The following is a 25269-nucleotide window of genomic DNA, read 5'->3' as shown; positions in this document are numbered from 1 at the left end:
AAGTCTCATTGAGGTCCTGAAATTTTAAATGAATAATTTGAATGGGGGACCTGGTCATTTTGGTAGATAAAGCCAAATTCCAACCAGCACAAAAGATTAATGCTTCACTTTATTGAGTTGTAAAGCCTTTACCTTTTTAAAGAGTTTGAATACCAACCTGAAAATATGTCAAACCAAAATTCCAATGACTTGAAAGAAGAGAAGTTGAATATCTGAGCTACTACTGGGAAAAAAAAAATAACAAGCAGGTGGGAGAACATATTGGCTGAAATCTTGTTGAATTTTGCCAGCCGTTCTTCCATTTTAACGGCCAGGAACTCTTGTATTTCTGCATATATGCTCCAAGCACACAAGTTTAGGATTTACTGAAGGGCATACAAAGCACCACGTCAGACAATACCATCTACTGCATGGAGAAATGTCCTGTATGTCAAAAACTTTTTTTTAAATCAGGAAAGTCCAAGACCCAGCTGATTTCAGTAAGGACTCTGGCCTTGTTGCTCAGGAGTCAACAGGGGATCTTTTTTGAATTCTTTACTTCTATTTGAATGTTTTTAACAATTGCTACCATATGTCTTTTCATTAACTCCATGACTTTTTAATATTAGTTTAATTTTAACAAGTTTTAAATCCCATTGAACAGAGGCATTTTAAAACTCTAATTGTCTTATGATGTACAGATGGTTTTAATTTTTTTTGAATATACTGTTTTTGTTGATGGATTCGGCACAGCCACAGACCCTTCTGGTTCACAAATACACCAATTAACCTAAAAACCCCATACATTTTTTTTTGGAGGGTGGGAGGAAACCGGTTCACCCGGAGAAAACCCAAGCAAATACAGAGAGAACATACAAACTCTGCGTCAGATTCAAACCCGGGTCACTGGCGCTGCAATAACCATGCTGTTAGAAGCCTTTTGGGGCAGTCGTGGCTGAGATTTCACTGTTGGATTAACAGATTCTGGTCACCCAGTGTCATTAGCCCTCTGTATCCAGCCCATCCAAGAATAGGCATGTGGGAACCATAGCAGCAACCAAGGGTTTAATTTTACTCTCAAAAGATGATCTTCTGTACTAAAGTAGTATTTGAGATGGATGATGCCCAGTGTTGACTGTAAATATCCTATTGCAAAATCCATCTGAGGTAGGTGTCGAGAATTATTGGAAGCTTCGAACAAGTTAATGAAGGGTATGACTACAGATCCTAAAGTGAGTCATGGCAAACTGTGGCTATCTTTAGCACATAATCAAAAGACAGAACAAGTTTTATAGACCCACTGGCCTTTCCTTGTTCCAAGAATTCTTAAAAGTCAACAACCAATTGCTTTCCTCGTATATAACTACCAATGCACAGCTGGTAATTCCAGTTGCATTATCATTCTAAGTATCTGAAAAGCAGATATTTCCTCTCCTCCCCCCCCCCCCCCCCCACCCCAAGACAAATTGAAAACCATTACCTTCTGTGCTGAATTCTTTGGGTTAAATGTTTAAAGCAGTGGTTTTCAATTTTCTTTATTTCCACTCTCATCCCACCTTAAGTAATCCCTATTCCACAGGTGCTCTGTGATTAGTAAGGGATTACTTAAAGTTGGATGCGGGTGGAAAGCAAAGTGTGAAAAAATATCACTGTTTTAATAATAACTAATTGGCGCGTTATGTGCATGGTTTCATAACTTCAGAGAAGCAATGACAATCTTTAATCAAGCAAAATATTTCAGTAACAATTGGGTCTACTAGAGCAGTGATTCTCAGCCTTCCCCTCCCACTCGCATCCCATCTTAAGCCATCCCTTACCCATCACAGAGCACCGATGGTTTATGGGTTGTCTAAGATGATATCCAAGTAGAAACAAAAAGTTTGAAAACCACTGATTTAAAGAATGTCTTAAATATTCCAACATATTAAGCACAGATCATTTGTAACATTTTAGAATGTGGTACAAGATTACATGGCACTTTCTAAATATTTAGCTTTGCTGACTTGGTAACCATTTAATTAGTTGTCTAAAGCTTGTACCAGGTGTGCTGTACCAGGTGAGCTGTACCAGGTGTGCTGCTGGTACCTTATCCAAATTCATAAGCGAAAACAAAAAAACACAAATGTGATAGAAAGAAAAAGAAACCCAGCTCCATTGCTGCCCTGAGTGGATGGTTGTCTGTCTTTCAGAGGAAGAGATCACTGTTTCACAATTTAAAAAAATACTGCCAACTTATGTCAAGATGAATGTAGAAAGTTTAGTGGTATGGGTTTATGTTTTTCCATTATGGCGAGCACCAGGAGTTCTAAGATGAACCTCAATGTCATGTCAAGCACGCCCTTTTATTCCCACTGGCATATTTTTGCAACTGAATTAAAAATGAAGGCACACCAATACTTAGCGATGACCCTTCCTTTAACAGCATCTCATCAGTACGTTCTGGCTTTTGGATTCATCTCCTCACATTCAGAACATCAATGCTGATCTATTCCTAATGCAATGAATCTCAGGAGTTCAAGATCTATGCAATGTAGAGAACAGTGTGGTAAGCTGTAAACTGTAAACAGTTTTTTTTTAAATGGATAAGTTCCAGAAACTTTGAGAACTAAACCAAATATTTTTAAACCAAGAAACTGTAAAAAGTGTTTGATTAATTTGATCCAAATATAAAAAAATATTGGCAAGTTTAAATTTGTCATTCGTATTTGTATAATTCTACTTAAGTCCTTAACATAAAATAGTTGAGCATGTCCTTGGCATATGAATCCATCCATCACTTATTCCACATCCATATGCTTGAAACAGTTATCAGTTGATCTATAAGTGGAAAGGGTATTCTAATAAATATTCCTTTAATCTAGTGGGTAGAGGAAGTTCCTGGATTGTCTTGGTACTTTTGTTGATTTTAATCCTACAAAGATGTTGCAATGAAGGAGTGGTGACATACAAAGGTTTGGTCAGTTTCAGATGAATGACTGTGTCTTTAGTCATTGGTGCTATTGTTTGGTCATGTGCATTATGCACATTTCTAGACACGGAGACATAATACTGGACAAGATCAACCACATCTTCAAAATTCCTGAGCTTTGGTTTTGCCAAAACTACTGAATCAAAGCCAAACCTTCCCTCATTGTATTCAATGCGAAGATGTGCAGGTCCAGAGCTGGTTTTGACCGAAAGTGTTAGAAGATATTCTGGGTTAGAGCTGTCCCGGATTAGAAATGTGCCCTCAGTGGTGTGATTCAGAATCTGTCGTGCTTCGATCGACGTGAGTGATCCCCAATACCAGCCTGAATGGAGACAGAAAGAAGGGATAGAGCAAGTCAAAACTTGATTTTTTTGTCAATTTGACAAATTCTTTACGTTTTAACTCTTTGGACTCCGGCCATTTTAAAACTTTCGTGATATACACTCTGGACTGGGTCCATGGGTGAACTACAGTATGAACAGCAATAGGAACCAGCTGATGGCTAGGTATAAAATCAGTCCCAGAAAACAGGGACATGGAGTATATGCGCTTCTTGGGATATGGAGCCCAAAGGGTTAACCCCTTCTCCTCTTCATTAAGAGTTTCACCATAATAATTTTTTTTTAAAGAAATAACCACAAAAAGCATTCCCCAGAAAGCCAATCAGGACCTTTTATTGGAGTGGAATCAAAATTCCCTACCTTTTGTCGACAAATCTTACCCTTCGGTTCTGGTAACATTCTAATTAAAATTAGTCCTCTTTCTTCAGTTATTGCAACAGTCCCACCATGAGAAACCTGAAAACTATACACATTCTGCACAGGTCTCTAACAATTCCTTGTTCCTTCATTCCATCCATCATTTGATAAACAACTAAATTATACTTACCTCCTTCAGTGATCTTCATCAACCTACTGATCCAGTGTAGGTTTTCCTCATATAGATTGTGGTGCTATCTGCTAATCAAGTCCTTCAAGGACATGATCTCATATTTATTCCGTTAAAAATCATCTAATTGACACTCATTGATATGTTCACATTCTTATGAAATGTCCTGCATCTAGCAGAAGGCATTTTAATATTGACTGTAAAGCACAAATGTAGTCATATCATATATTTTTAACAAACCAGTACTGCTGACCCAGGAACAACTATACTTGGGAAACAATTTATGAAGGAGAATTAAATTGACTAAAATTAGATTAAATACATCCAATTAAGTATTGCACTCCATTTATAATTACATTATTGAATATTTATATTGGCTGAATCAAGTCTCAACAACAATCTGTACTCCGGATGGTGTTCTTTGTACTCCCTCCCCCTCCAGCTACACCACAGAAGCCTTCAACAGCGCAGTTGGCCTAGCAGTTAACACAACGCCAGTGATCGGGATTCAAATCACGCGCTGTCTCTAAGGAATTTGTACTTTCTACCTGCGTCTGGGTGGATATTCCCCGGGAGCTCCAGTTTCCTTCCACAGTTCGAAACATTGGTTTAAATTGGGCAGCCCGGGCTTGTGGGCCTGAGTTTAAAATTTTTAATTTAAGGAGATTTTTTTTTTAAGTTATTTTTCATAGTCCTTGTACATCTCTGATGGAAGTGGGGGAAGGATTTGGGCAGCAACCAATTTGGAGAGATAAAGAGAATGGGAAAGGCAATAGAGAAAGGTCAGCTCGATGGGTAATGTTAATAAGTGTATGGCAGGCAGGGCCAGAGTGCACAAAAATTAGAGTGCACCTGTACAGGAAGTCAAAAGAGAAAATGGCATGAAGACAACATTAAAAGTTCTTTATCCGAATATGTGCAGCATTGAGAACACAAACAGAAATAAATGGGTATGATCAAATAGTCATAAGTAACTTACAGAAGCAGGGGGCTTGTAATTTAAAGAGGTAAAGGAGGGAATCAGAGGTGCAAAAAAACTACAGAATCTGGCATGCAGAGTTGGAAGATAGAGGCAGAAGAGTGATGGTGGAAGAAAAGGTAGTGTGGAGTTCATGGGGGGGGGGGCGGAGGAGGACGACAGATGAAGCTGAAGGGGGAAAGGTGAAGCTGGAAAAAAGTGCTGGTGAAACCATGTAATGGAGGTGGGTATCTAGGTGCTGGTCAGGTAGAGAGGGACATAGAACACTACAGCACAGTGCAGGTCCATGGTCCTTGATGTTCTGCTGACATATATATTCTGACTAAACAAGATCCTAAACGCTTCCTACCTCATCACCTCTATTTTTCTTTCATCCATGTGCCCAAGAGTCTCTTAAATGCCCCTAAAGTTTCAGCCTCAACCACCACCCCTTCCTAAGGCATTCCAGACACCCAGAACTTTCTGGGTAAAGTAATTTCCTCAATTATACCCTAAACTTTCCTCCCTTCACTTTATGTAGATGTCCTCTGGTGTTTGCCATTACTTCCCTGGGAAAAAAGACACTAGCTCTCCACCTCTCAGAATCTTGTTGACCTTCGCTCATCCTTCTATGCTCCAAAGAGAAAAGTCCTACCTCGACTAACCTTGCCTCAAAAGACATATTTTCTAATCCAGGAAACATCCTATGAAATCTAGTCTGCACCCTCTCCATAACTTCCACATTCTTCATATAGCATGACCAGAACTGAACACAATACTCCAGGTGTAGTCTCACCAGAAATTTGTAAAGTTACAACATGACATCTCAATTCTTGAACTCAGTCCCCTGCTTAATGAAGCCAGGATCCCATAGGCCTTCTTAACTATCCTATCAACCTGCAGAGCAACCTTGAGAGAGCTATGGATTTGGACCCTCGTGCCCCTCTGTTCTTCCACACTGTTAAGGAGACGACCATTAACCCTGTTCTCAGCCTTCAGGTTTGACCTTCTAAGGAAGGGAAAAGTTTTAGTGGACAGTTTGGAATGAAGGAGCTGTGAGAAGACCTTAGTAGGTGAAAAGGAGAACAAGAAAAGGGAATGGGTTATTTGAAATTAGAAAATTCAATGTACATGCTGTTGGGTGGTGGACTACCAAGGCAGAGTACCATGTAGAGCTCTTCTAATTTGCATTTGGCTTCACCTCATGCTGGAAATGGAAGAGGTCACATACAGACAGGTCAATGCAAGAAAGGGAAGGAGAATTAAAATGGCTATAGCTGCAGGGACTTACAGCTAGTGTGCAAAGATCGAGTGCAGGTGTTCAGCAATTTTTCACTTCAGGCCAGTTCCTGGGCCCTTTCCTATTCCCCACCTTTTCAACATATTCCTGAGAAACTTGCATTCAGAAAAAAACCATGCAAATTTAAAAAATGTCCAGTGACTCTAACACCACAATGACATCACGCTATCTATTTCAACGCACAACAACCCTATTTACACATTATTGAGTTGCATGATGCTCTTGGTGTAAATAAAATAAATCCATTAATAAAGGTCACCCGTATTTCCATGCAATCTGTTCGGAAAATGGGAAGTTGTCTACCATTATTGTGAACCGCAGACACAATTTCTTTATTCATAAAGATAAGATAGAAAATGTTTGCACTTGGAGCATTGTGAATGGGACCTTTGAGCACTGACATTATTTAGTGCACTCAATGACTAGTTTCACATTGTAGTCCAATACCCAGGGCAGCATCCCTTACCATCATCACAAGGCAAGTACATTGCTTTCACATAGTTTGCCTCATCTCCAATCTCATTGGGGGAAACATTCACATTTGCAATCTGGCACCGCAGAGATAAAATAAAATTCAAATTGGTAGGAACGTGAACAATGGCCCAAAAGGAAAAGGCTGATGTTACCAACAAAAAGATACAAAAATAAACTGAAAAGTAAAAAAAAAACAAGAAAAAAATCATAAATGCTCATCTTCAGAACACTGTACTTGGAGTTGTGGCTGTCCTTCTGTTCCCTAAACAGGATACCTAATTTCTGACTTCACACAATCTTGGAAACATCTTGGTTTAAATTTAAATAAACAGCAAGGTAACAGCCTCTTTGGCAATGAGCCTGTGTTGCCCAATTACTCTCAATTCAGTTACCACCCACAGTACATTTTGAAGGGTGGGAGGAAACCAGAGCACCCGGAGAAAACCCATGCAGACACGAGGAGAATGTAGAACCTTACAGACAGTGCTGGATTCAAACCCCGGTCACTGGCCTTGTAACAGCGTTGTGCTAACCACTAGGCTACCCATTCTGCCCTTGATTGAACAGATCTGACCCAAGTAGCATATTTATGGATTTAATTAGTGGAAGACCTTCACATATATTCAAAAATCGCCCATGGATTATATTTTGACATGGATAGCCTGCACTTCTATGAATACTTGAGCAAGTATTAAAACCCTTTCTTAATAATAGGAACTGCTGAGCTACAAATTTATTGATCTATTACAATGAATCAGCAATAACTCCAACCATTGTAGCAAAACATACAGCACTAAATATTCTTACCAATAATTATTGCTTTCATTATTTAAATAAAAAGGAACTTGACTTTTGCAGCAGCTCAAGAATTAAATACATACTTTTGTCTCTGATTTTTTTTTTGGGAGGGACAGATGTGGATCTTTTATACCTGGTGATTGTTAATTGTTCAAAATCTGGCTTACAATAACCACCAAACTTAATTCAGAGACAAATTAACTATTTTCTAGTAACTAATTGTAATGTAAATATGCCCCATTCCAAAAATAATAGATATGCCAATTTGTTGTATTATTGGTGAATGTCTTGAGGAATCCGAAGGTTGCATTTATCCACAATAATGTATTATACACACAGGAGATTTCACCAAAATGTCAATGCATTTGCAAAATAAAGATGCATTTTTAAAGTTTTTTTTTAATGACCATTTTACACTTCAATAGTAAATCAAATGCTGACAGCCAGGCCTCTGTCCTGAGCTATTATGGGGAAGAAAGTAACAGTTGACAGTTTAAACCACAACTTCTACATTGGGGGAAAAAAACTAATTACACCATATTAAAAAAAAAACTAAAAAGTGTGATTTTGACATTGTACTTGTAGATGCAATGTAGATGTATTTTAAATATATAGCACAGTAACAGGCCCTTTTGGTCCACAAGTCAGTGCCACCCAATTAACCTACAGCCCCTGGAAACCCATGCAGACATGGCATGAATGTGCAAACTCCCTACCCTTAATCACCTGCACAAAAACTAATACTGTGAACAAATATCATTTCCAGTTAATTCTCATTTTTATCTGGATGTCAAACATCCCAGTATTTTAATCTCAAATTTCCATGCCTCTAAAATTAAAAAAAACACAACATTAAGCATTGTGTTTAAACATGCAAGCCTTCCATTCCCCCCCCCCCCCCCGCACAACTTTCTGTTCTTTCAACCACACCCTCATCCAAACCCAACCCATATAATCTCTCTTCCTCTTAAACATAAATAAACATAAATGTGACGGTGATACAGACTAACAAAAGAATAAAAATGTTATGGAAGGAGTCGGCCAAACAGAAATGAAAATTATTGTATTGCCAACCATGATTATTCAGTAGATAATAATTTTTTTTTAAACTTTCTAAAGTGGAGCTTATATAAGCACTAGTGTTTTTGGCTCCATAAAGACAGTAAATTTTTTTATTACTGCATGCAAAAATAAAAGAAAATAATTCCTTTGCTGTAACTGAGCCTTTGTGAACTTTGGACTTTTTCCTAGAAGCAGCCTCGATGAAAAGGGGAAGTACTTCAAAGAATTTGGAATTAAGTACTTTACAAAGAGACTGGGGATTTTAACCATAGAAAGTGAACTGGATAATCGAAGAAATCACACACTTTCATGTTCTATTAAAAAAAGTTTTTTTCCCCTCTCCATGATCATTAAATATTTGGCAGCAGTGGATCCCCTGGAAATACTAAAGACCATAGTGTTTGTTACTAACTTGCTTTGCAGACAGCTTACATGACACAATACACTTAACTCATCATAACAAGTCATCTAACTGAAGGCAATGAAGGAGAAAGCATTCATTATTACAAAACCCTAGGTCTAGGCAATGCAACATTATCAGTCCACATTCTCCACAATTTGACATGCAACTAATTTTGAAACCAAAAACAAGATAAAGATTTTTGAACAACAAAGATCAGTAGAATCACTCCTGGTTGAGGAGAAAAAAATCCCCATAGTTTTTTTTTAAAATCCATTTGGAATGTATTCCCTTTCAACCATACACGTCCTCTTGTCAGAATGAAGCAGTTTGTCATGGCCTGCAAGACCTCCTAAATTTAGAATCCAATAAAAGCAGTCAATCACATTATCTACTGGACTCTCTTCTTCCACTGTTATTTTGTTCTGCGACACATGTAAACCAGCAGATAGTGACCAAGACAATTATTTATGTAAAAAAAACCCAAGGTTGCCCCAATATTTGTGATTGGCTAATATAAACTGATTTTTGGTTCATCAGTGAGAAAAATTAATAGCTTCAATATATTGCCCCAGGACCTCCAATTTTCTCGAGGACTAAATAAAACTGCTTGGATCTTCTTCAGCTATTCTGCATGGCAGTGCTGCTATTTTACTTTCAGGGACTTCAAGATTCCAGCACAGGTATGTGTGAACTTCCTCCATGCCCGTCTTTTACCCAACATTGGATTCCAGCAGCAGATTGAAACCTTCCAGCTGTTTCCCACCAACAATGCCAGGCAATCTGCCTAGAGCAGTGCTTTTCAACCTTTTTCTTTCCACTCACATACCACATTAAGTAATTCCTATGTCGTAGGTGCTCTGCGATTAGCAAGGAATTGCTTAACGTAGTATGTGAGTGGAAAGAAAACATTTGAAAATCACTGTTTTAATCATATGTAAATGATTCTTTATGTGTACAGTTTCATAACTCAGAAATGGGCCAATGACAACTTTCCTCGAGCAAAATATTTAATTAACAATTGGGTCCAGAGCAGAGGTTTTCAACCTTTCTCACCCCCCCCCCCCACTTACATACCACCTTAAGGAATCCCTTACCAATCAGAGAGAACTTATGGCATCAGGATTACTTAAGGTGGAATGTGGTAAAAGAAAAAGTTTGAAAACCACTGACCGAGAGCAATTTAAGACCAAGTTTGATGAGTGTGCCATTTCACAAGAGACCAACAACAAGAGATGAAATTTGCATGCTGCAAATTATTAACACTTTTTAAATTAACTGATTTTTTTTCCAATTGTCAATAATTTTATATTTTTGTGATGCTACATTTGAAATGACAGACTGTCAAGATCTGTGGCCATGTTGACAGTCTAAAAGGTAATGAAGGGTGGATCACTGGCTGAGCCAGTTATCAATGAATTGTTCTGAAAAGATCCTTTTATGCTGTGCTATGTAATGCCATTTAACAGGGTAAAATCCCACCAACAAGTGTCTGGTCATTTTTGTAGGCTTTTACCAAAAAGAAAATTTGCATCTTTATTTTGGACCAAATAAAAACACAAAATGCAGGAGAAGCTCAGTCGGTGGAACAGTGTCTTTTACGTAGCAAAGATACATTTTTAAAAAAGGCAATGCTACAGAAAGGACTCTGTTTGACCTCCTGAGCTTCTCCTGCATTTTGTGTTTTTACTGCACCCAACCCCAACCAACCAATTTTCCCCTGCAACTGCTGCAATCGTGTCTGCCTGTCCCGCATCGGACTTGTCAGCCACAAACGAGCCTGCAGCTGACGTGGACTTTTTACCCCCTCCATAAATCTTCGTCCGTGAAGCCAAGCCAAAGAAAGAAAAAGAAGAAAGTGACTACAGAATTGTGTGGTTCACTTCACGTTGGACCCCTTCTCCAATATTCAGAGTCCCATGCAAGTGGCACCAGATCTCCTGCTTATTTAATATTTCTGCTGCATACATTGAATCAAATAACATTTCCTCTTCTAATCCCACTTATTTTACTTCACCCCCCCCTTTAAAAATATTCTCCTGCCATAATCAATTCAGAATTATTCTTGGTCATTTTCATAAATCATACATTTGGCCTTGAATCTGTCTGATACATGAGATAAGAGTTTTGGGACCTTAAAATAATTTTCTGAACATAGCAAATTAGTTGATATTTGAAGTTTTACAAAAATGAAAACAAAAACAAAATGGTTCTCAACGTGCTTTTTTTTTGCTTGTTCTCCACATTTATACAAAAACAAAGAACAACAGTTTTTAACGCTGTCAGAAACAAGAAAAATGGAAAATAGCAAATGATCAGCTTCTCAGAAAAGCATCCATTTCTCTCCTTTTTAGTTATGCTGTTCAAACCACCATTTGTAATTATGAGACGATTTACATTGAGCTGGAGTACAAAATATATCAGCCAGTTCACTGCAACTTAATTTCCAACTTACCTCCGAGTAAATTGCCCACAGAATGTATTCACACTTATGCTTTTAAAATTTATTGAAGAAAATAGTCCTTCACTTTGCAATTCAAGTTCCATACTTCACCCGTCAACCTTGTTATTTTATTAAAGTCTATTTGATGTTGGGGCGATTAAAACTTGGACTAAAAGTCAATAAAATTGGATACGTGGATCTTTTCTTTTTAAAACCTACCCTTAAAATGTGGCACACAAAACTCCACCGATTGACCTCAATTTATGGACTGAATTAATGACAGCCAAAAATCAATTGTAACATTATTTTATTCAAATTTGATGTTAATTTCAGGGGGGGGGGGATGAAAAAACCCGAATTTCCCAATTTCTTTCTGCATATGGAAATATTTATAACAGACCATAATTTCAGTCCCCGAATTCTTTTTCGACAGAATCAAAATTACGCCCATTTAACAGGCTGAGACTTTTTCCAAACAGTTAGAAGGACTCTAACGAAACAAGAGTTTAGTTTCATTAAGACATGACATCTCAAATGGGTGTATGATAATACTTCAATCTTTCACAACGATGTCTTTGTTAAAAAGTACATTGATTGGGGAGGGGGGGGGGGGTTGCATTTGCAGAACCAACATTGGATATCTCGGGGAATGGAAGTGGTTTACAACGGGGTCCCATCGATCAAAGGGGGTGACATCTCTACCAACATTTTAGGATGTTGCATTCAGATCTTGGGGGGTTGGGTGCAGCCATTGTTTAAAGGACGTGCGGATGAGAAACTTACCTGTGAGTTCCAAGTGACTCATGGTGTTGGAGATACGGAACAAGTCAGAATGTTCTTCTCGGAGGTCGAGCGTGTCTTGAGGCCAGTTGCTGGGGCAGAGCGGAGTTCCTGCCGTCTCCGGACAAATCATAGGGGATGAGAAATCCAACCCCAATGAAGTCGCAAGATTTACACGGTCCAGAAGGCGCTTCTTTTTCTTCCTCTTTTTGCTCTGAATCTAGACAAGGTGAAAAATAGTGGGGGGGGGGGGGGGTTAAAAAAAACTTGCACGGGCTCTATATATTTTTACGTTCGAGGGTGATCGGCTGCTTGGAAAGGTCAAAAGCCTTAATCATTTGCGGGAATCGCTCAAAGCTCATTCCAACGCCTTGGGGCGATTTCAGGTCCTTTCCCAAACATGATTTGGGACCCCCGCCGACCAGCGGAACGGGGGGCAAGGGTGGAAAATGCTTTCCCGTTAAAAGGGGGGGGGGGGACAAAATCAACGGAGGAGCTTTTGGAATAAAACCACGGCGTGAAGCATTTCACTCTTCGGTGCGAGTTGACCTGTCAAAGTGGGAGGACGAGCGCATATTCGTTCCAGTTCACTAATAAACAAGTTATTTGCATGCCGTCCTCCCAAGGCGAGTTGATGGAGCGCTGTTCCACGCACAAACACACACACATGCAGTTGGGAAGGAAGCGTTTTGGAGCCTGGTTCGGTGCTTTGGACACAGCACGGCCCAGCAATGCGAACAAGCTTTGTTTCCCCCCCACCCGTGCAACTCCGCTAATAACAGGCAGTCCCCATCAGAATTTATTAACATGAAATTGGGTGTTTCTCATCGAATTCAATTCTAACAGGCAGAGTCGAAGCGGCGGAGGAGGGGGGGGGGCACAAAAATAGGAACGAAAATAGACCACCTTTTGTTCGTTTCTGCTTCTTGGGATGAGTTAACCCTTGAAACGAGATTCACTTCCCCCGGCCGAATGACTTGATCCCCATCTCCAGGGATGCGCGCCCACGATCCGGGAGCCGCGGAAATTGCTTCGATCCAGAGTGTCCCCGGAGGAAGCAGGCAGGTTTGCCCGTGCGGACTTTCCAACCGGGGTTGACAACGAGAGAGGGCAGGGGTTAATTCTATCAACCCCCCACCCCCCTCCAGATCACCGAGAACAAGAGGAATTCAAAGCCAAGGGTGACGTGAAGACTTGCATTCGAATTGGGTTAATTTCACCTCAGATTCCCCCCACCCCCCGCCGAATAAGTTCATTCAGAGACACGCCTATGGGCGCCCACGCCTCCTGTCCCCCCCCCCCCTCCAATACTTTGTGCTTTGGGCGATCGCTTACAAACAGCCGATTGTTGGAGAGCAAAGTTGATCAATGTAAGGAATAGCACTGGGCTGGATGGGAGGGATGCTGCTGCTTTTTGTTTGTTTTTTTGCAGATGGTTACTGATAAACTGCATCACTCTTTCCCCTTCCCCCTCCCCTTCCCCCCTCCCGCTCAGACACACAAGTAGGAAGTCTTGTTTCTCGCCTCTAAAGGTCATCGCTGCCATGATTTCAGGGTTGATATTTCAGGCCGAAGCGCACGCGCCGCTTTCCAGGAACTTTCCAAGAATCGGCGTCACCTGCTCTTGTTGCCACTTTCGTCGCCGACCAATCAACAGCTCTCCGCTCCGCCTGCCATTGTTGCGTCACGGCCGCGCCGCCTATCCGCACGCTGGGCTCGGCTCGGCGGGGTCACGGCTGCAGACTGCCGGTGGTGAAATTGATGGTGGGGGGTGACCAGTGAAATGATCGCCACGGCGGGCGGGGTGAGGGGAGGGGGGGGTGAGGGGAGGGGGGGGTGAGGGGAGGGGGGGGTGAGGGGAGGGGGGGGTGAGGGGAGGGGGGGTGAGGGGAGGGGGGGTGAGGGGAGGGGAGGGGGGGTGAGGGGAGGGGGGGGTGAGGGGAGGGGGGGGTGAGGGGTGGGGGGGGGAATCAGTGCTCATAAATCACGGTAGACAATTTTATTTGAAAAGTCACATTTTATTTCCTCATTGGTTCTTCAGTTGATGTACGATTTAAGAATGAATTGCAACTGTGCGATTTTGAGTCGTCGGGGATTTTATCCTATTTTGCGGCTCTCCGGTTTTGAGGAACATGCCTACGTCCCAAAAGTCTAGCGGGCCTTTGGAGACAGGTCAACCACGAGGCGTTCACCACCAGAGATCGGAACGAGTCCGGAGACAGACACCCCGATTTGAAACATAGGGAAGGGAAAGAAGCTCTTGGATTAATTAAAGTGGAGCTTCCCTCCAAAGCGGACGTGAAGATCACCGCCTGACCTGTATTGACGAAACTGCCCGCTGGATATAGACGACCAATCCTCCTCCGAACCCAAGCCTGCTAGGAGCACGCACCCCAATTTGTAGTGCCCTCTTCCAACACAGCAATTCATTCTTCTCCCGCACAATTAAAGCATGGAATGACCTTCGCCCGACCATCCTCTCACAACCAGATCCAATTCAATTTAAGACCGCTCTCCTTCAAAAAATCTCCTCCTCCACCATCGGAATATTTTGGAGGATCAAAAACCAAGTCAATAAAGAATTTAGAGCAAATATCTAAAGAAGAAATGCATTTTAAAGAGGGTGGAAACACACAATGCGGAAGAAACTCGGCAGGTCGAACAGTGTCCTTGACATCGCAAAGATAAAGATACATAACCAACGTTTCGGGCTTGAGCCCTTCATCGAGGTCAGGAAAAAAAAATGTTGACAGGGACCCGAACTATAAAGAGGGCAGGATGTGTAGCCCGAAATCAGGATATTAAATAGTTTGTACTGGTGCAGACTCGAAAGGTCCATAAGATAATGTTCAACGATTTAAAGCCGTTGCTGGTTATGCAATGTTTCGGAAATGCATGTAATTTGGGGTGAAAGAGAAACGTTTGTTTTCAACCCAAATTAAAAAAAAATAATCGTGGACATCTGCTGGTGGAAGCAGCTCAACTATAACAGTTTAATGATTCTATTTGCAGTTTTCAAATGAAACACGTCCAGTTAGATCATGAATCTAAATGGTCGGAACACAGAGTTCGGCATCACATCGAGGGTCTGTGCTGTAGTGTTCCGTATAACTGGAGTCACAATACGGACCGACTGATGAATTGGTTTATTCCAAAGAGGGTTTGTTGATTGGGTTTATTTTCTGTACTTACATTTTGGATCTTAGGTAAATGGACGATTCCACGGGAGAAAACAGACGTAATTTACAAGGCAGTTGCCGAACACGGGGTTGTGGACGTTTCGAGAGTGAAGGACTTTTTTTTTCCCCATTGAATTCTGACAAAAAAAAATGTTGGTATCCATGAAAGAAAGGTACAAGGTGCAGCGAAGGAAACTGGCGCAGGACAGGTCTTTGCAACTTGACAGTGTCGCATGGGGAAGGGACAACTTGGACGAAGCAAAAAGAAAACGGGACGTCCGGAAGGGAAATCTCTTATCTGAATGAAAGAGGCAAGTGGAGCGTGGATCAGATGAGCCACAAGGACAAATGGGACCGGATGCAAACTGCGTGAGAAGGTTTCAGGCGTGCACATTTTAGAATAAACAGCCGACGTTTTGTGATTAATGGTTCATCTTCTCAAGCCAGGGTGAGTGTCAGCCACTTGAATGAAATCTGGACGGGATTTCACATAAATTGAATGCAGCAAATTTTTTTAAAAAAAAAGGATACAATGTCGAGAAGTAAGACATTGAATTCTTATACAGTAATTGGAACCTCTGCCACCAGAAAATGACGACGGTTACTCTAAACGACTCGCTTTCATCCGCAATTCCATATTTTGGAAGCGCTGGCGTCGAGCATTCCTTGGGCATTCTCCGATGGGACCCTGCATCAGAACTCTGCCCCAGTTCTTCTGAAGCACATTTTACCCCCTCCATAAATCTTCGTCCGCGAAGCCAAGCCAAAGAAGAATAATTGATTACAGAGGTTGATTTTTTTTTCTTTTTGCACAACGATAATTCTATACAGTTGTAATTCTGGGAGAAATCGAAGAGTTTTCAGTTTAATATTTTTTTTTCTCGTATTAAGGAGCGTGGAAAACACAAGAGTGCGTTCCCTATTCCCCATTCCAGTCTATGACTACAGCGTCCTCCCGTGGTGATAACTGCAGTACATACTGTGCATAAAAGTTTCAATGTCCCTTTCCTGTGTAGGGGATATCCTAAAATACTTGGCGCCTGATGATTTTCTTTACAAGTGAAAACATTCTGATTATGCACACAAATGTTCCAAGGTATTGAAATCAGGTTGAAGTGTTCCCCCTCCTTCTCCTGAAGAGCTCCTTTGTGATGCTTTATGAAGAGATGCATATTCAAGCTAGAAGCTCCCTTACTCTCCAAGAGGGCATCAACCAGCTAAATCCCAAACAAAGCACCAGGGCCTGACGGTATTGCAGCCGAGATCTAAACGCACTGACATCATGCCTGCACCAGCTGTTCATAAAGTTGCAGGGAACTGCAGAACTACAGAGACTTCAAAGATGCATCAATTGTGACCATCTACAAGACCAAGGGAGACGAGAGATTGCAACTATTATTGTGGCATTGCTCTTCTGTCAGGTGTGGGAAAATGCCGAGCGAAGATCATCCTTAGATGTTTGGTGTCCAATATCAATGACAACATCCTTCCAGGAAGCCAATGGATATGATTTTCTCACGGAGGCAGAAGCAGAGAAGTCTTTATTTCACATTTGTTAATCTAACCAAAGCATTTGACACTGTTGATAGAGGCAGCCTGTGGAAACTCTTCCCAAAATTCAGTTGCCTCCCCCCCCCCCCCCCACCCCACGCCAAACCAACATCATCTGTCAGTTCCACAAAGGTATGGAAGGCCGCATCAATACTTGTGGTGAGTTGTCAGACCCATTTCCCATCAGCCACCGTGTAAAACAGGGTTGTGTTTTTGGCTCCTACTCAGTTTGGACTATTCTTCACTGTTGTTCTTCAGGATGCCACATCAGACCTGAAGTTAGGGATCTTCCTACAAACTAGGGCTGATGGTGGGGCTCCTCAACCTCGTAAGACTGAGAGCAAAAACAAAAGTCAAGGACATTGTGGTGATTGTGCACTGGTTGCCCACTCTCTTGAAGACTTATAGGAGATCATCAGTCACTTTGCCAGGGCTGCTAAGAGCTACAGATTGACAATCAGCCTGAAAAAGATGGAAGTTTTGTACCAATCAGCTCCTGGCTCAAGTAATGACAAACAGAGTGTCCTCATTGATGACCCTCATCTCAATGCTTCCAACAAGTTTCGATACCTGGGCAGCACCATAACATCTTCACCTTCTCTAGGTGTAGAGATTGAGTCAAGAATCAGAAAGGCCTGCTTTGCCTTTGGTCAGCTGAAAGATCAGGTTGGCCACCAGGTGCAAGGTGTACAGGGCTGTTGTCATCATCAGACTTGTTATATGGATGTCAGACGTGGTGTCCATATCAGAGTCACATACATCAGCATTACCCACTGCAGCAGCGCCACCTACATTCTCTGATGAAGATTAACTGGTGAGACAAAGTCTCCAATATCGAAATCCTTTCTTGAGCCGGAATGTCAGCAGTTTCGACCTTGGTGATGTCAGCCCAACTGACAACATGTTGTCAGAATGCCTGATGGAAGACTGCCCAAGGGTATCTTGTGCGGCCAACTGTCCAGTGGTACCCGAAATCGAGGAGGCCAGTGATTACGGTACAAGGATCTTCTGCACAGGAGCCTGAAGAAAGCTGGCATTGCTCCATCAACATGGCAGGATCTGGCTCAAGATCACTCACAGTGCAGGAATGCCATCAGAAAAGGTGTGACGCTGCTGAGAAAAAGCTCAAAGAGGCAACAGAGGAAATGCATAAGAAGCCCTACAACAGAGCTTCTACCCCCCATTGCCCCCAATCCCCCCAGCCTCACCTGCCAGGTATGTGGCAAACAGGGCCTGTCAAGGATTGACCTATACAGCTACTCCAGGATGCACATATAAAACCCCACAAACTGACTGAAAGGAACCATCGTTATCTTATAGGATGGATAGCCAGAAGTTGTTTTATATGTATAACTTTAGAAATATCAGACAACTTTATTTATAAAAGACAGCTTCTCAATAATAAAACTCAAAGTGCAAAGGTGACAAATTCAGTCAGAAGAATGAAAAAGTTAGCCTTGTCCCTTCACTCTGTCCTGACGCATCTGGAGAACACCTCAGATGCCAGGCTAAGACTCATTGACTTCAGCTTGACATTTAATACGATAATTTCCCAGATTCTAGTGAAGTTGTCCTCTCTTGGACTCAATACCACTCTCTAACTGGATTCTGGGCTTCCTTATGGAAAGTCCAGTCTATCTGGGTTGGTAGCAGAACATCAAGCACTGTTACACTGAGCACTGGTGCACCTCAGGGCTGTGTGTTTAGCCCGCTCCTGTTCATGCCACTGACTGAGTACTGAATCACCAGATCCAGCTTCAACAGTGTCATTGAGTTTTCAGATGACACAACAAATAGTTGGCCTTGTTAGTAACAATGAGTCACACTACAGAGCAGAGGTGGAAAATCTTGTGATACGGTGTGAGAGTAATGAACTTAATCTCACAGTGGACAAGACTAAAAAAGATGATTTTAGGTTTGAGGAGGACCAGAAATGACCACCTTCCACTACACATGAAAAACTGCAGTGGAGAGCACAAAGTTCCTTAGAGTTCATTTAACTAGTAACCTTTTGTGGACACACACCATCTCCTCACTTGTCTGGAAGGTGCAACAGCGACTGCACTTCCCAGGAAAACTGAAGCGGGCAAGGCTACCGGCCACCATTATGTCAACCTTCTGCAGGAGCTCTATTGAGAGACTCCTGGCCAGTTACATTAGAGTGTGGTATGGTTGCTGCAGAGAAATGGACTGGAGGTCAACCTAAAGGACCATAAGGGCAGCAGAAAGGATCACTGGAGTCTCCCTCCTCCCATCAACATGATGTACAAGGGCACACAAAATCATTGAGGACCCCTTCCACCCAGCATCCCTCAGCTGCTCCCATACAAGATTAGAAAACTGGCACCACCAGACTGAGGAACATCTTCTTCCCATGGGCAGTGAAAATGCTGAACAACCAAAGGAACTGCTCAAATTAACTATCCTGGACTCTTGTATTCATGAAACATCATTTATGTATAGGAATACTTGACCTGCATGTGCATTGTTTGCATTTATGTGTGTTATGCCTGGTTGTATGTGGGTTTTCACTGAGGACTGGAGAACAGTTTCATTGGGTTGCACTTGTGCAATCAGGTGCACTTGACGACTCAAAATTGCTATCTCTGAGCCAATGTTAGGTTTGATAGAGCAGAAATGACTAATATAAAAACACAAATGTCTGCAGATGCTGTGATTTTAGTAAAAACACAAATGCTGGAGAAACTCAGCAGGTCTTGCAATGTCCATAGGAAGTAAAAATACTGTATATTTCTGATGTTTTAGGCCTGAACCCTTCTTCAAGGTATGAGTAAAAAGCAGGTAGCAACTGAATTAAAAGGCTGGAAAGAGAAGAATGGGCAGAGGAGGTGTGCAGACATAAAGTATTATTATTGGATGAGACACAGGAGAGAGGAAAGGTGAGAATTGACTGCAGAAGCCAAGCGAGGGGAAAGGAGACAGATGAAAAGTGGGGTGGGGGAGGGGGTGGAGAGGGAAAGAGAGCACACTAGAGGACAGGAGACATAGTAACATAATTAGAACTGAGAAATACAAAACTTTAATTGAATAATCTCCTTGAGAATATCTAACCCAGGTAAATGCACAGGAGAACATACTGATGCTGAACTTGTCATCTGTAATGAATCCCAGCATGGATGAGACAGTAAGACAGCCTTCAAGGATAAAGCAAGGGCAAACAAAGCTCATGCCCATTTGGGGGATGGGTTTTCATGAAAATATCTGACAGAGCCCTGTAGAATTGGTATCTTGATTCTCCCCATTTTTGTTAGCATACAAATGATAGATGAATAATCCATTTTCTAATTTTGCAAAAAAATCCAGTCAGTATTGGCTTCTGAAATACTGGTGAGTTTTTATTCATTGGGCACAGGTTTATTACAATCTTCAATCTCTTGTGTCACATGGCATCACACTCAAGTCAGGTAAAACAGCAAGACATTTCCAGTGACACTCTCTCCAGGTGAAGTATTAAGGTTGCATTAAAATGTGAAGGACAGGATAACATGCCGTATGTTCTTACCAATACGGGCCATTGTAAAAGCCTGCACTTATCCTTTCCATCTAAGGCTTTACACAGGAAAGCACCAAAAATGACATATGTACAGTGCATTAATCGCAGGTAAAAGCTGAAAACATTGAGTGGTCATAATCAACTGATTCCATTGGTTTCTTTTTTTACAAACCTGTATTAACAAGATTTCATATTTTCTTTTCAGAAGTACAATTCACAACTCAATTTTACTTTTACTGAAACTTAATTTCTCACATTTTCAGGTTGTACTTAAGCATAGTAAAACAGTTGACAACAGCTGTCACTTTTTAAATAACACAAGAGAAAAGGGCAATGTTTCTGTAAAAAAAAAATCAGTAATTTAGGCAACTCCAGTTTGTTTAAACCTTCACCACTAAATAAGGATGAGGCATTTTTTTGTCACTGTGCAAAACAATTTCTAACTTTCAAATCTTTTTGCAGTATATTAAACAATACGATTGGGAAAGTATGCAATAAAGAAATAAAGCATATTTACATCACTCTTTAACTGGGCAGATGAATGGTTGTCTAACCTTTGACCAATTGGTCTTTAAAGAATGCAGCTCATCCAAAATTGACAAATCAATTATTTTCTCCAACAATGTACCTCTCTCGTTTGAACCAATAAAATACAATCTATTAGCCATCACACTGAACGTCTGAGGATGATATTCTCTAATGTTTGAGATTCTGGGTTTCGATATTAAACACTTAAATATAAAACTTGCACAATAAATCAATTAAATGTCTTGACACATTTCAAAATGATAAATATGAAGCACTCATTTCAAAAAAAAAAACAGTGCCATATTTCTTACATTAAAATAAAGAAAATCAAAACTATCTTAAAAGATTGTGCGGGGTCATTTTCATTTTAGATTTGAAATTTAAAAACAAAGTTAATCTGTTTAAGTGCTTAAGCAGTATACAGTGTCCTTTATAAATTGCAAGAAAAACAAAACCAACCACAAAAATTCAAACCAAATGTTCAAGTCTGTTAAGATCTTGAATAACCTGCAAGGAGCATCCTTTACCTCCAGTGTAGAATGATAAGAGAAGATCATAGATCAGAAGAAAGTTGAGAGATATCAAGGTGTTCTGCAAAATTGAATATAATCCAAAGCTCCACAGATGACAAGACCCAATATGCATGGCTTGAAATAGTCTTGCATACATAGTGTTTTAAAGGCCTTATTCAACAGTTTGTGTACAAGTATTATGATGAAATGTATTTTTAAGGTTATTCCACAAAGTAATACAAGTCAACTGTTTCTTTGTATCCAATTTTTTTCTTGTAAACAGCAGTGGTGTATGTGATAAGCCAGCAAAAAATTTACAAAAGCTGTATATAAAAAGTTGCAGAGAACTAAAATTGACATCCAAATATCCCTAGGTTGAAATCCAAGCCACTTTACATTTAAGAGTTCCAAAAGAAAATACCAGGGAGACAATTGGATGCAACACTGGTACCTTAATTTCACAATTCTATCAAAAATATACAATATCTAACAAAAACCTTACTAGTTATGGCTTTGATCTTCAGCACTATATTATACATCACAATATAAAGTATTATCAACATTGCGCAGGTCTCCATGCAAAATTTATTTATACATATACAATGTATAGTAGCAATCAAACTGGATCAAACGTTCTTTCAGAACACTTTTCAAGTCCATGCCTTTGGGACTTGATATAGATGAGTCAATTACTGTGGAGCTCCTCTCAGTCATCTAATACTGGACACTGAACTTTGATTGGCAACTGTGTATGTTGAGGCCTTCTCTTCAGATAAAGTTGAAACAACAGGAGTTCCATTATTTGCCAAATAGCCTTGTTTGAATGTTTCAAAGTAAGAGGCCTGGACAGGTTTATGACACTGAAGAACTTTAATGGCATCATCTATTTTAAACCATTCCCTTTTTCTCCCTAAATAAAAGGAAAAAGATTAAATATATGTACAACTTTTATTGAAAACAACAGTTTAAGAAAAAAAAACAATTTGCATATGGCAAGTGATATATATCCTGATGTTTGGACATAAATGAATCGGCATTCAGTAGTTCAGTTATTGAACATGTAATAGGCAAGTACAAATTGTATCTATGTAAGAAACAGATGCAAAAACTAAAAGCCAAAGGCTTAAAAACATGCCAGAGCAGTAAAGAAATCTTCATCTATGCTGCCAAATTTCAGAATTTGGGTAAATGGGGTAATGTGACAGATTATGTTATATTTTATATATATTTTAAAGGAGATAAATTGTGGCAATTTTTTTTTAAGTTTAGGTCACAAAAAGATACAAACACTTCAACACAGATCTCATTTAAAATGCTGGAGCTCTGCTTAAGCCAGACAATTCAGGCTCTGAGGGCCTTTGCACAAACTTTGGAGAATGCCTATAAGGACTTCACAAGTAGGTGTTAATTGGACATGCTGTGGAGTAATGGATTATCGTTTTGGAAAGCAATAGATGAACGAACTCAGAAGATTAGGCCCGGAGCCATAGTCTATCTGAGTGCAGTTGGCTGTTCGAAGAGGGTCATGTGGTTTTTCTCTGGAGAATTCAGTTCCACAGTTCAGCAGCAGCTGGGACTGGAACAGGACAAGCTGGTAAGCTTTTGGAAAAACCCCATTATGAAAACAGGATGTGAGTTCTTAGTTCAACCTAGTGAAGGCACTTGTGGTCCATACAAGAGGAGAGGACTGGCTCACAATGTTTCACTTGAAATAAAGGAAACAAAAAGGAAATCTGTGGTGACCTGAAAGAAAGAGGTTATTATCTGGAAGACCCTGATGGGGCAAGTTTCTTCAGCAAGATACTAAAGTGGCTGATCTGAAGGAATCAGTTGTGGGTGTCCAACGAGCAATAAATCTCTCTGAAAACTGACAAGAACCTTCCTGAATGGTAACAATTTACCTTTCAAGCACTAAACCCCAGTGAAATTCATAAATGTTAAATTCTGTGCACAATATAAGAATTGCCTGCAACCGGTGAACTTGGAGGAGTGAGAAGTGAGAGTGGAGTGTGAATTTACACACACATCACATACACGTGCGGTTAGAATTAGAAGGGGTTAAGTTAAATTAATAGTAATGTTTAATCCTGTTTTCATGTTTAAAGATAATTAAAAGTAACTTTTGTTTAAATAATCATTTGTCTTGGTGAATTTCTATTGCTGCTGGGTTTTGGGGTCCTCTGGGCTCATAATGTAAACAATACCCCCAAAAAATGATCACTCAAATTGACAACAGCATAGTAAATAACACTTGCTCCTGATGCTGAAGGTATTTCAGCATCGTTCTATTTTGATCTTAAAAATTGTTGATGAAAGATTGAAAAAATGTTTTCCCAAAGTCTTCCTAAATTGGGACACTCACAAAACATATGGATCAATGAAGCTTTAAAAATTTTACACTTTTCACATAATGGAACCACATTTGCTTAAAAATTAGATAATTTAAGTTTGGACATATGTATTCTATGTACAACCTTAAATTGTAATAAATAATGTCTTGCACAAAATGAGGAATCATTAATCAAACTAAGAACAGTACCAGTCTTCATCTGAAAATGTTATACTGACATTGCATTCCCAATCATTCTTAATCCCACCCATTGAGGCTGATCTTAAATCCAATAGTATTATCAACATTGCGCAGGTCTCCATGCAAAATTTATTTATACATAATGAACTGTGAACAAACTGTAAAAATTTTTTTTTAAATCAAGAATATTTGAATTTGAAATTCGAGGAAAATCATGCAACTTTGAACAAAATGCCTAACTTGTAAATATCTAAAAAAAAATGTCCATTAAAAAGATTACATTTGGCTGACAGTTGTTCAAAAGAGGGAAATTATTTTTAATAAAATGATCTTTATAACTTATTATACCCAATCTGTACCATTCCTTAAAGCCTGCATCTAATACAGAAGGCAGAAAAAGATGGTTATCTATAAAGGGACTAGCATGAGAAAAAACATAACCAAAAATGTCCTAAATAGAGCCCATATTCTCAACCTATTTCTCTTTATCAGATTATGTTTCAATTTAGAAAAGGGTAAAACAGAACCTAAAATTGCCAACATAGATGATTTTTTTTTAATAAACGAGGTTACAAAAAACTATTTTTAAGATCAAAATAGAATGGATGCCCTTTAATTGCCTTGTTGGGTTTTGCTTGTGAACCAGATGTATTTCTGTCTGTATCTCAAGAAAAAGCCCATTCGGCTGCTCCGGCAATTCTCTGACTGGTTTCTGAAGGTCTCTATTTGATCCATATCTTTACTTTTTTTTCTACAAAGTTACCTTGATTAAAGGGTGGGTTGGGGGTGGGGAGAGAGGTTTGATTAGATTTAGTATTGTGGTTTTTTTTTCTTTTTTATTCCTTTTTTAGATTAATTGATTATATACAAGTTTAATTATGGTTGTCCTAGATCATATCATCAAGTTAGAGAGATATTACTCTGTTTTGACCAAGGGTTGGTATAATGTAACTCAATTGGTTTCTATCCAGAATTATTTTTAAGAAATAGAATTAAATTAAAAATTATGGATGGATTTTTAAATTATATTTATATTAATATGTTGATGCTTTTTGTTATATTAGTAGACTTTGTGTGTAGGATTATTATGTTAAACTCAATAAAAATATTTTAAAAACAAAGTATTTCAGCTAACCAACAATGATAATAAGGCCATTCAAGCTACATTGCTTCGAATTGTATTAATGCAGAACCAGGATAAAATACTGATTCACAACCTGGTTTATGTGCAGCTTTTCATCTTTGGTTTAAATGCTATGTGAATTTCACAACACCACAGATAAATTATGAACTCCCAGGAAATAATGCTCAATCAGTTTTAAAAGGACATAAATTACAATTTAAAAAAACATTCAAAACCTCTACTTAAAGATAGTATACAATATGATCAAATCAGAGAAGTATA

At 39.8% G+C, this 25269-nt stretch overlaps 2 protein-coding genes and 1 long non-coding RNA gene across 5 annotated transcripts in view; 1 reads left to right on the top strand and 2 right to left on the bottom strand.

Annotated features, from left to right (window-relative positions):
* Positions 1 to 1425: 1425 nt before the first annotated feature.
* Positions 1426 to 13831, bottom strand: LOC138765056 (suppressor of cytokine signaling 2-like). 3 transcript variants are annotated; one of them, XM_069941716.1, is made up of 3 exons: positions 13575 to 13831; positions 12054 to 12270; positions 1426 to 3269 (listed from the first exon to the last, which is right to left on the bottom strand). In XM_069941716.1, exons 2-3 carry the CDS (start codon positions 12181 to 12183, stop codon positions 2797 to 2799), a joined length of 603 nt encoding a protein of 200 aa, XP_069797817.1. In that variant the 5' UTR covers positions 12184 to 12270; positions 13575 to 13831; the 3' UTR covers positions 1426 to 2796. The 3 variants fall into 3 exon arrangements, with proteins under 3 accessions (XP_069797817.1, XP_069797819.1, XP_069797818.1); XM_069941718.1 differs by lacking the exon at positions 13575 to 13831 and adding an exon at positions 13386 to 13478; XM_069941717.1 differs by lacking the exon at positions 13575 to 13831 and adding an exon at positions 12957 to 13273.
* Positions 13570 to 23468, top strand: LOC138765058 (uncharacterized). The gene is made up of 2 exons (XR_011358444.1): positions 13570 to 13854; positions 14092 to 23468. It is a non-coding gene; the product is annotated as an uncharacterized lncRNA (long non-coding RNA).
* Positions 20111 to 25269, bottom strand: part of LOC138765057 (diphosphoinositol polyphosphate phosphohydrolase 1) — a 61571-nt gene continuing 56412 nt past the window's right edge. The window contains exon 5 of the mRNA XM_069941719.1: positions 20111 to 22244. Coding sequence (XP_069797820.1) covers positions 22045 to 22244 — 200 coding nt within the window. The 3' untranslated portion in view covers positions 20111 to 22044. The remainder of the gene's footprint in view (positions 22245 to 25269) is intronic.

This window comes from Narcine bancroftii, chromosome 5, assembly GCF_036971445.1.
Source record: "Narcine bancroftii isolate sNarBan1 chromosome 5, sNarBan1.hap1, whole genome shotgun sequence".
NCBI classification, from domain to species: Eukaryota; Metazoa; Chordata; class Chondrichthyes; order Torpediniformes; family Narcinidae; genus Narcine; species Narcine bancroftii.
Note: the sequence above shows the minus strand (reverse complement) of the source record. Positions and strands in the feature narration are given on the sequence as shown.

Excerpts from the sequence above, each read along its gene's own strand:
- LOC138765056 (XM_069941716.1), bottom strand. The coding sequence starts at position 12,183 with ATGATTTGTCCGGAGACGGCAGGAACTCCGCTCTGCCCCAGCAACTGG. Across the intron at positions 3,270-12,053 it reads GAGTCACTTGGAACTCACAG|GCTGGTATTGGGGATCACTC; the intron begins GTAAGTTTCTCA and ends GTCTCCATTCAG.